Source organism: Rhinoderma darwinii, chromosome 12 (genome assembly GCF_050947455.1).
Source record: "Rhinoderma darwinii isolate aRhiDar2 chromosome 12, aRhiDar2.hap1, whole genome shotgun sequence".
NCBI classification, from domain to species: Eukaryota; Metazoa; Chordata; class Amphibia; order Anura; family Rhinodermatidae; genus Rhinoderma; species Rhinoderma darwinii.
This window is the reverse complement of record NC_134698.1, coordinates 82,738,782-82,750,743: the sequence shown is the minus strand read 5'-3', so window position 1 is coordinate 82,750,743 and position 11,962 is coordinate 82,738,782. Positions and strand designations below refer to the sequence as shown.

The 11,962-nt window shown below is 47.6% G+C and overlaps 1 protein-coding gene across 3 annotated transcripts in view; it reads right to left on the bottom strand.

Annotated features, from left to right (window-relative positions):
- The window catches only part of TTC7B (tetratricopeptide repeat domain 7B), a 67,966-nt gene that overhangs the window by 22,454 nt on the left and 33,550 nt on the right, over positions 1-11,962 (bottom strand). For all 3 annotated transcript variants that reach the window (XM_075844366.1, XM_075844364.1, XM_075844365.1), the window contains exons 6-14: positions 8,216-8,294; positions 7,886-8,058; positions 7,744-7,807; positions 6,009-6,146; positions 5,098-5,181; positions 4,120-4,224; positions 3,896-4,013; positions 2,944-3,001; positions 1,995-2,067 (exon numbers count right to left, since the gene is read on the bottom strand). In XM_075844366.1, coding sequence (XP_075700481.1) covers positions 1,995-2,067; positions 2,944-3,001; positions 3,896-4,013; positions 4,120-4,224; positions 5,098-5,181; positions 6,009-6,146; positions 7,744-7,807; positions 7,886-8,058; positions 8,216-8,294 — 892 coding nt within the window. The remainder of the gene's footprint in view (positions 1-1,994; positions 2,068-2,943; positions 3,002-3,895; positions 4,014-4,119; positions 4,225-5,097; positions 5,182-6,008; positions 6,147-7,743; positions 7,808-7,885; positions 8,059-8,215; positions 8,295-11,962) is intronic.

The window sequence follows — 11,962 nt, the reverse complement described above, 5'->3', positions numbered from 1 at the left end:
TGAGGATGCAGCCTATCCATTCACTAGAGAGCAGCGGTGACATCACGGACAATGCAGCCTATCCATTCACTAGAGAGCAGCGGTGACATCACTGAGAATGCAGCCTATCCATTCACTAGAGAACAGCGGTGATATCACTGAGAATGCAGCCTATCCATTCACTAGAGAGCAGCGGTGATGTCACTGAGGATGCAGCCTATCCATTCACTAGAGAGCAGCGGTGACATCACGGACAATGCAGCCTATCCATTCACTAGAGAGCAGCGGTGACATCACGGACAATGCAGCCTATCCATTCACTAGAGAGCAGCGGTAACATTACTGAGAATGCAGCCTATCCATTCACTAGAGAGCAGCGGTGACATCACTGAGAATGCAGCCTATCCATTCACTAGAGAACAGCGGTGACATTACTGAGAATGCAGCCTATCCATTCACTAGAGAGCAGCGGTGAAGTCACTGAGAATGCAGCCTATCCATTCACTAGAGAGCAGCGGTGACATCACGGACAATGCAGCCTATCCATTCACTAGAGAGCAGCGGTGACATCACGGACAATGCAGCCTATCCATTCACTAGAGAGCAGCGGTGATATCACGGACAATGCAGCCTATCCATTCACTAGAGCGCAGCGGTAACATTACTGAGAATGCAGCCTATCCATTCACTAGAGAGCAGCGGTGACATCACTGAGAATGCAGCCTATCCATTCACTAGAGAACAGCGGTGATATCACTGAGAATGCAGCCTATCCATTCATTAGAGAGCAGCGGTGACATCCCTGAGAATGTTGCCTATCCATTCACTAGAGAGCAGCGGTGACATCCCTGAGAATGCAGCCTATCCATTCACTAGAGAGCAGCGGTTACGTCACTGAGGATGCAGCCTATCCATTCACTAGAGAGCAGCGGTGACATCACGGACAATGCAGCCTATCCATTCACTAGAGAGCAGCGGTGACATCACTGAGAATGCAGCCTATCCATTCACTAGAGAACAGCGGTGATATCACTGAGAATGCAGCCTATCCATTCACTAGAGAGCAGCGGTGACGTCACTGAGGATGCAGCCTATCCATTCACTAGAGAGCAGCGGTGACATCACGGAGAATGCAGCCGATCCATTCACTAGAGAGCAGCGGTGACATCACTGAGGATGCAGCCGATCCATTCACTAGAGAGCAGCGGTGACATCACTGAGAATGCAGCCTATCCATTCACTAGAGAGCAGCGGTGACATCACGGAGAATGCAGCCGATCCATTCACTAGAGAGCAGCGGTGACATCACTGAGAATGCAGCCTATCCATTCACTAGAGAGCAGCGGTGACATCACGGAGAATGCAGCCTATCCATTCACTAGAGAGCAGTGGTGACATCCCTGGCTGATTAGCTAGTTATATATTTCTGGTTACAGTCTAGGTTTAACAATTAAACAATGCACAGGGTAAGAATACTTCACAGTAAGTAACTCGTTAACATTAACCCCTCGCTCTGCACCAGTTGATATTACGGGGTCTGGCATGTGGCCGGGGGAACACAGCTGTTAAGCAGCAGAAACCAGTCGGCATTTCTTGACTATTCATGTTATGCAAACCATTTAGGAAGAGCTTCTCGGCTTCACAAATGAAATATGCAAAGCGGCCGACATGAAGCAGCAGAGGCCGGGGTTGCCTGTGAATCCTACGAGCTGCACTGATCGCTCCCATCACTCCAGTGCCGATGACCCCAATACATACAATTATGCTAATGCTTTTTTTGTTTTTTCTTCTCCATAAACCAGATTGGATCAATCAGGGCCTGTATGACAGAATCCAGAAAAGTACAATACAGGGGCAGGACTATGTATAAGTGATCACCAGGTGACCCAGCACTGATGGCAGCGCAGACATATCACACATCAGGAGCCACCCCTGTGCACCTCAACGAGCCCACCACTATACCCCAATATAAGAAAACCGTGCAAAAAGAAGGTCGCCCTGTCAGGTACACTCACCTGCCGGGATATCGCCAGCTGCAGGGCCAGGTAAAACGCTGCCTGATGGTCAGTGGGCGACAGGCTGTGAGCCCTAAGTGACAGCAAACCATCCATTAGTCAGTGCATAACACATTTCAGAGAGGAAGACACAGCGCCTCTCCAGCGGTACCAAAACTACAACTCCAGGCATTTCCTGACAGTGGAAACTACAACTCCAAGCATGCTCTAAGTTGTAGTTTTGCAACAGTCCAAGTACTGGAGGTTGGAGACCACTAGTAACATGTCAGGTGTTTGTATTGGGGGGTGCATGAGGCGACGGGGAGGCTGTCAATGTGCTGCATGCAGCGGAAAAAGATAGTTCAATGGCCTACAATTACTAAAAGGGGATGTCCATCTGCTCGGGACCCTCTAAGAGCGAGAGCTGCTCCTACTTTGGAGGACTTGGAGTAACCACGGATTACAGATGAATAGAAGTCATGTAATACGACATCTCAGTTTCGGGGGGATATCACCTAATTTGAGGGGCCAAGCAGCCGGAGCGGTTGAGAACTATTGTAATAATGGTCACATATATTAGGGAATTGCTGTATGTGTAATCCTCCAGTGTACAAGCAGAGGGTCACTTACATGGCTCAGAAAAGATGACCCCAGCGTATGTATATATATATATATATATATAGTACGTGTGACGGCCGTTAACATGGACTCATGTGCTTCAATGGGGCCGTTCACACGACTTGTTTCAATGGAGCGTGTGAAGGGTCCTATTTTCCTGGGTGTCACGCATCCCTCCGTAGACTCCAGTATATGGGGGATCTGTGACAACGCGCCCCGCACGGGTGCACTTCGGGCGTGAAAAACTGCAGTCCTTCACGTCCGAGGTTAGCTACGCTGGTCTGAATGTAGCCTGTGTGTATGGGACATGTCATGGGGAATAAGCTGAAGGTACAATAATCAGGAGACTCACCTCTGAAACGCCAGGAGAGCCTTCCTCTGCAGATCTTCCTGCACGCCACGCAGCGACGCTACAAGACAAAGATGTGACGTTATCCACCTGTCCCTGATCCGCTAACAAGAAGCATGTACAAGACGGACGAGAGACAAAGCAGCAGCCTGAGCCGCTGATGAGATGGGAGGTGGATTTTAGACTACCCCAGACTCCAATAGACAAAGCAGCTAAGCTGGAGTCTCTGATTATAGCTGTATTCTAATGGAGCAGAGCTGCAGTGCAAAGCATGGAGGAGGGACAGAGCAGGAGCATGTTCCTTAGAGGAGATAGGAGGTGGGTTTTAGACTACCCCAGACTCCAATAGACAATAAAGCTGAATGTGCTGAATACATTGGAAAAAGATAGTTCAATGGACTACAATTATTAAAAAGGGTTGTCCATCTGCTCGGGACCCTCTAAGAGCGAGAGCTGCTGCACAGAGCGGCTCTTACTTTGGAGGATTTGGAGTAACCATGGATTACAGATGAACAGAAGTATCCTAATGGAGCAGAGCTGCAGTGTAAAGAATGGACAGAGCAGTAGCCTGAACCACTGATGAGACAGGAGGTGAATTTTAGACTAACCCAGACTCCAAAAGACAATGCAGCTAAGCTGGAGTCACGGATCATAGCTGCATCCTAATGGAACAGAGCTGCAGTGCAAAGCATGGAAGAGGGACAGAGCAGCAGCATGTTCCTTAGAGGAGACAGGAGGTAGATTTCAGACTACCCCAGACTCCAATAGACAATGCAGCTAAACTGGAGTCACGGATCATAGCTGTGCAGGTAAATATCATTTTTTTATATCTAAATTGGAATTCCACTTTAAAACCACAGCACCAATCGATACGGAGCGGATATCTCCAGACCGGCGCCAGTGACCGGCCCGGCAGATACTTTCATGTGATAACTGGCGTCTCCGGGATCTTTACCATCAGAGGCTTGTAAACTGTATGTAAGTCCCTGCGCCAGGTAGCCTTTGGCTTTGAATTCGGAGCTTCTATCTGAACATTCCACCACCATTTTGGCGAATCTTTCCGCTTCTTCCATCTGTAAATGATAAAGCAGAAAGAAAGAATTGTCAGTCACAGACGAATAGAAGTTTACGGGTCTCAGGGGAACATTTACGTCTCCCCCTCCCGGCAGGAGACCTTACCCAGTGCAGGGAGCCCATGCACAGCTTCGCTGCGAGGAGGGGGATCGTGGCGTCCTCGGGCTTCAGGCGGATACATTCTTGTAGAACTTTCACAGCTCTGGCAGACTAAGAGAAAAAGAGAGACGGAAAGAAAAGGACTATGAACGGGTGGGACTGGGAGGGGATCCTGGACACAAAATAGCAGGAAAATTCCAAGTCTGGGATCAGCGGCAATGCGTGTTCTGACATGTAACATTTATGGCGTATCCGCGGTCACGTTTCCATCACTTCCTATAGACTTCAATGGAGACGGCGGGATCAATCCCCTCCACCCCTATTGCTTCAGGTTTACACCACTAATGGGGGACACAGAAAAGCCTTATATGTTACTAGTCAGAGTGCCCCTTTAATATAGATTAAAAAAATCAAGTTCTGATGTCCATGTCACTCACCCCAAACCCGTTAAACAGATAAATTAAATTAATTCAGTATGCATTAAGTAAATTATTCTACTTGATGTAGACACGGTGGACCCACGAGGCTCCAATGGTAAATGACAACAGAATGTCACCGAGTTAAAGGGGTAAGTTCGCCATATTTAGGCCGTCAATGGATGATTAAGTGGGGTCCAACCACTGGGACCTCCACGATCAGCAGAACAGAGGGGCCACAATGTTTGCTGGAGTACTGCGGTCCCTCGTTTCTGTGGACACAGCGCCATACTCCCGAGCGTGGCCGTGCCTGGTACTGCAGCTCAGCCCATTCAAGAGAACAAGCTGAGCAACTTTAAGTATGATGCCGCGTCTGGAAAAACAATGAAGGAGCCATGGCACTGCGGCGAACGTTGCAGGACCTCCATTCTGCTGATTGTGGGGGTCCCAAGAGCAGGACCCCAAATGATCAAACATTGAAACCAGAGACTGTATGTAATACACAAAGAATTGTACAGCAGAAGATACGAGCCGGGCACAGCGACAGAAAACCAGCGGAGGACATCACCTTTCCTGCAGCCATGAGGGAGAGGGCGAACTGGTACCAGAGGTGGAACTCTTCAAACGCAAACTTCATGGCTCTCTCCAAGCACTGACAGAAGGAAAGAGAAGCGGTTAGAAGCGCCAGACGAGGCGTAAGGAGGAACCCCACACAGAGGAATTAAAGGGGATCGCAGCTTCACACAACCTCAGAGCATTGGAGACAATATAGGGGGGGGGGGGCGTTGGCATTGATTTTGGCGGGATGCGTTGTCTGATCCATGGGAAGCCACTCAGCGTCAGATCCCCCGCAATAATATCAGACTGTAGGGGACTATTGTAGAGCATGCTGGGAGTCGTAGTTTCACAACAGCTAGAGAGCCGCGGTTTGCAGACCACTGGTCCGGGCGATTCCTGCGGACATGTCATAACTATGAAAGAATTTAGCTCAATGGGGACATTATGGCCGGATCTCAGTTTTGGGTGATTTTTCAATATCTTTTTTTTTACATGTGATAATTTAAAGGGTTTTCAATTTAAAGAGACAGAAGATTAAAAAATGTGAAGGAGGAGAAATCCTTGTATTCCCTGCATCTCTCTGGGGTACAAGGAATTGATGGGGGGACGGACGGACGTCTTGTTCTGCAACAGTCATGGAGGAACTCGTGCTCTAGAGATCAATATATCATGATCCATAGTAAAATCCCTTTAATCCAGCATTTGCCGGACCTGATAGGTGCCGGATTATCAAATGGCCATAGAAACGTATATAAGACTTATCTGTGAGGGTAAAAAATTCAGCTACGACCAACTTCTGGTTTTTGTGATATTCTAGAATATGCCGGATTAAAGGAATTTTATTGCACAATGACTTTGCACCCAGGTGAAGTAAATGAGGGCATGTCAATCTCCAGGGCAGGAGGGACCCGTGGTCTGTACCTCTGAGAGCATCTCATACTGCCCCCTCCGCCCCAGCGCGATGGTCAGCAGGTCGTACACCACCGAGGCGCTCTGCAGGCTGATAATCCGGTCATTTTTATGCTCTGGGATCCGGCTCAGCACAGCATCTCTGTTTGCCTGAAACAAGATCGAACGTTAAAAACGACAAAGTTCATTTCCCACAAGCCCCTGCATCGCACGCTGCCGTCAAGTAAAACAGCGCCATTTCCATTTCCTAGTTCCATCCGTTTCTGGGAAAGCTGGGTGACAACCAATATGGCTGCCATTACATCTCCCACAGAGATCGCCTCCCAGATTTCCAAAATTCCTGAACTGCCAGTAATGCAATGATTGCTCCTGTACCCCGGTATCGCTGGGTGAAAATCCTAGCGGGAGCTGCACTGGCGGTCATGTCATTTGTCACCCAGATTCCCCAGAAGCGGATAGAACAATAAAATAGCTGGATAGAATCTCTAAAAATATAAGGCGCTGTTCACACTGATTTTTTTTGCAGGCAGGGAAAAAAAAATCTGCCTCAGAATTCCTTCAGGAAATGTTACCTTTTTTTGGCTCGGATCTCGGGTCAATATCAGCGACAAAAAACTCAGTGTGAACGGACCCTAACGGAAGCGGAAATGGAAAATACCAAAATCTGTATACTTTTGTAATGCTATAGTCCACGGTCACATGACCGAGCGCTCTGCCGGCCGTTTTCCATTTCACGTCTACGGTCGGCTTTAGTCCTGTCTGTTGCTGGACTTAGTGCTGGTAACAGATCTTCTTAGGCCGAGAAGCCGTGGAATAACTAAGTGGAATATCCCCCGCAGTCACATAAGAGCCGTGAATCTGGGCGCGGTCACGTCTGTTCATAATCTGCCTCCCTCCCAAAGCAAATACGAACAATCTGAGAAAGCCTCAGTTACCATGGAAACGTCTAAATTTAGGAATCTGTTAAAGAGCAGATGTGAACCACTTCAGTACGTCGCATGGACAACCCATTCTAAATGCTCTAATAAAGTATATGGCGGTCATAGAGGGGGGGGAGGGGTTTCCTGCTCAGGACCCCCCTCAATTTGTCAGAGCGGAGAGCTATTAACATAGAGGTGCTGTCACTCTGGCAGGCCCATCCCATACAGATGCTAACATGGTCGCCACTTCATCGGAATAGTTGCATGTAATACTACATTTCCCCTGTGGTGGCGCTGCTGGGAAACTGAACAGTTACTGCCAGGTTTCCCCACAGATCACAACTGATCGCTGGAAGTCCAGGACACTTTGTGATCAGTTTATTGTCAGGGGACCCTTCTAACAAGTAGGGATTATCCAAAGCAGAGCCCCCGTTTAAGTGAGCATTAGAGCGGAGGTTAATGGACACACAGGTGCAGGGCTCGCCACAGTTACAGTGTCAGAGCTGTGTCGTGTCTTTTAACAAGCTGCGCTCCTGTGTGTCCATCATATGACCAGGACAGATTTTGGAAGTAAACAATGAAGGTTCCATTCACTGACTTTGCACAGCAGGAAATTGTGCCATTGGATTGTATGTCATGTAAGAACCAAATCGGATTCAAATACTTTGGTGGAAAGCGGAGCAGCTATTACACACTGCAGCATGCCCGATCCAGCAGAATCGGCACTTGCCCGAAGCGACCAATCAGATCCCAGCTCACATACAGATGTGACTGGTAATGACGGGTAACTGGTCCTACATTGTGCCTCCGTGTAACGTGGTCCTTACCATGGACTCGCTGATCAGCAGCAGTAGCAGCGCCTCTTCCGTGTTCTCTTGAGGACAGAAAATGCTGTAAAACAAATGTAAAACATGAAACCAAAAAACCCCAAAACACGAGCGCAGGAAATAACAAAAAATGTCACCCCACCTCTCCCCCGAGTAGACCCGCGGCCTCCGGCTCAATGCATAGGTTTTCGTGTTGAGACCTTGTCGGAGAGGGTCATCTAAGGGTGACTGGCTGGGGGGATCTTCCAGGGGGTTCCAGTAACTTTGCTCGCACATCCCCCGCAGCAGAATCTCGGCCAACTGCCGGGCGATCGTCTGGCACAGGGAAGATAAAACGACATGAGAAGAAAGTCGCCGGCTCTCCTTGCGCGGCGGCCGAGGAGACCATGTCGGCCATTCGTCTTGGTATGACTAGTATACAGGACCCATGCTTAGTGATGATCTCCGTGTAAACCTCCAGAGCTGCACTCACCATGCGCAGGTTCTGTGTGGTCCGGGTCTCCACAGCTCTCAGGATCTCTCGGAATCGGCCCACTCCTCGGGTCAAGTTCCTGGATGAAGAAAAAATACGATTATTTCTGTGCGGGAGGCCCGGATATATCACAAACCCGTCCATGATGTGTCTTCATAAGAACTGCGCCCGATTGGATTGTCAGCTCTGCAGGCCGGGGTCACTGAATGTATTTCACCCTCCCACAATGCATCTGGTCTGGAGCCATGACAATAAACCCATCTATATATACACACAGTACAAGTCCTTTCCTCCAGCATCAGTGGGACCTGAGAGGTGCCAGATTATCAGATGCCGGACTAAAGGAATTTCCAGGAATGTAAGTATAGGTTCTCTCCACAGAATAGTCCACGGGGGTGCGGGGGGTGAATACTTTTCATAGGCACGTGTGGAAATCTGGAGGGAGCCCCTGGTGGCGGGGAGGTAACATCTTGTGATTCGCTATAGATTTAAATTCTCCGCCGTCTCCCCTGCGGTCGCCGGCTCTGAAGCGCTGAAATCGTTCTGTTCATTTACAGCTCATTTATACTTTCCGGCATTTACTTGGCAGCAGATTAACCCCTGTAAACCTGACAAGGCGGCGCGGCTCTGACCGGTGGATCGCCCTGTTCCTCGCAGAGTTAACAGAACGTCGCTCCCGAAGGCGCCGCTAATGAAGTAATAAAGCGTAATCCATCAAGAGCAGGAAAAGTTCTGTGCCGTGTCCCCGCAGGCAGATCTGCAGCCTAACAAGCCGTCCATCTTATTACTGCGGCTTAAATATCAGTCTAGTATTATCGGTATCGCCACGGTAACAATTGTATTAACTTTCCGCGGATCAGATGAGCGCGAAACCGTAGAGACGACGGAGAATCTGCAGCGCGGCCCGTGAGGGGGAGGAAAATGTAAAATGTGCAAACACCCAAGAAGCAAATGTTTAAAAGGAATCGCAAACCCCAGAAATAGCATCCGTGTCATTGCGTTACAATGTATCAGTGAAGACAAGCAGCACACATCTCTCTCCTGTTCAGGACTCCTGGGTGAGAGCTGTGAACCTGTGCTGGTACATTGTAACAAACTCCAGACTGGAGAGATTTGTGCTGCTGCTGAGATTATTTTAAACAGTATTGTCTAGAATGACACATTGTAACGAAACCGTTAGGCACATGCAGCGATAGTTAGAGGATGTATCACCATTACGAGATCTTATATCCTCACAAATGAGCAGGTTATGGGTGGTGCAAAAAAATAAAAAATAAAATCTGCATTACTACTGCACGGAAAACTGCGGGAAATCTGCGCGCTAATACAGACGGATGTCACGAAGTTGCAGTGAACCGCGTCATGAACATGCGCCAACGAACGGTTAGCAGCCGCGTTTCTTCCTACACAAGTGAAGGTGGAGTTTTATATTTGTATATCGGTGACGGGCACGCTGCGGCGGTGCAGGACTCATCGGTTTGGTGTTTAGCGTGCCCCACGTATAGCCAGAACCTCGTGCCGTACCGTTTATAGTCTCTGTGGTGCGCAGCGACGTACTAATCCTCCTAATTAATTGTGCAGAGTGAACTGGCACCATGACAGGTCCGGCTGCTACAGATCTGTCACCGGAGGATTTATCAAGACGTCACCAATCCGACCGTGACTAGGCAGGCGGTCAACAGCGTCCCCCTCCCCCACAGCTTTTATAGGAGTCTTGTGTTTACCTGAGAGATTGATCAAATTGAGAGGAGATCAAATTAATTTTATTCTTTCAATACCCCCCACAGGTTGATTAATCCGCCAAATTATCACGTAAATAAACCTCAGCGCGCCCTCACACGTAGTGGCCGGGTGCCGAGCGGATTATACAGATGCACCGCAACTAAACCATGTGCTCCACCTGTACAATACTGGCTGCTTTGTTAAAATGTACTTCCGTCTCCTGAAATACTCTGTGCTGCTGGGAGATCCTACTTCTTCCACTACGCAACTCACAGTCACAAGATCAGCACACTCCTGTCCCATAATCCTCTGTGCTGAGGAGGGACACTGCTCCTTCCCCTATGCAACGCTCAGCCCGTGACCTCCTACATCATCAGCACAATCCTCTCCTGAAATACTCTGCGCTGCTAAGGATTAACCCCCTAGCAGTTACTTTACTACGTGTTTAATTTGGTATTTGGCGTGAGTTGATGAAAATTGGATAATCCGGGACCTTCCCCTTCCTACGGCGAGATCCAGAGCCACCATCATACGCCGTGAACCCATCACCGGACACAGCGTGATCTCCGGCTCAGCGCAATAATCACCTAACAGATCCATTTAATAGGATTGAAACGTGGAATGAACTTGTAATCTGGCGCGGCCACACAAAGTGACCGGGTCACTTATAAAACCGGACGACCTGCTGGACGCAACCCGGAGATTACGACAGATACAAATATTATACTGAACTGGAACAGGATCATTAGCGAGACGGCGATAAAAGTGCGGGCGCAGGAACCATGAGCGGAAGAACGTGTCCAGGCACAGACCCCCCCGACATCTGACACAAAACTTCCAGCCCCGTACAAAGCGAAGACGACAAAAGAAAAAAATGCGCGGTATAACGGAAAACGAAGAGCGATTCCCTAATATTCTACACGGAGGAGCAATCCCATAAGGCGGCGGCAGGGCAGCGATGGGGACATTCAAATCCATGTAGGTTCCCAAAAGACATCCCGTTAATAGAATCACCGGTGTGACCCCTCAGAGAAGGGGGGGGCAGTGATTATAACTTTACCACACTGTAGCATCCTGTAATAGAAGTGACCGCAGCCGACCCCAGTCCTAACGTCACGTCCACTAAGCAGAAATTCTACCAATAATCCGACTTATATAAGGTGAAAGATTAAACACCGTCCTCATATGTCCCCCATGTGTTATAGACAATCTGCACCTGCCCTGGGGAACAACAAGACCTCACATTATTATACAAGACATCAAGATCCTATACAAAGTACCTTATATATCCCTATATTATATCACACCAACACAGAGGACGATAACACAGAATAACCCCAACCCAGAACCATAAGTTATTGTACATAGGGGGCAGTATTATAGTAGTTATATTCTTGTATATAGGGGCAGTATTATAGTAGTTATATTCTTGTATATAGGGAGCAGTATTATAGTAGTTATATTCTTGTATATAGGGGCAGTATTATAGTAGTTATATTCTTGTATATAGGGGGCAGTATTATAGTAGTTATATTCTTGTATATAGGGGCAGTATTATAGTAGTTATAGTCTTGTATATAGGGGGCAGTATTATAGTAGTTATATTCTTGTATATAGGGAGGCAGTATTATAGTAGTTCTATTCTTGTATATAGGAGCAGTATTATAGTAGTTATATTCTTGTATATAGGAGCAGTATTATAGTAGTTATATTCTTGATATAGGGGCAGTATTATAGTAGTTCTATTCTTGTATATAGGCGGCAGTATTATAGTAGTTATATTCTTGTATATAGGGGCAGTATTATAGTAGTTATATTCTTGTATATAGGGGGCAGTATTATAGTAGTTATATTCCTGTATATAGGGAGCAGTATTATAGTAGTTATATTCTTGTATATAGGGGGCAGTATTATAGTAGTTATATTCTTGTATATAGGGGCAGTATTATAGTAGTTATATTCTTGTACATAGGAGCAGTATTATAGTAGTTATATTCTTGTATATAGGAGCAGTATTATAGTAGT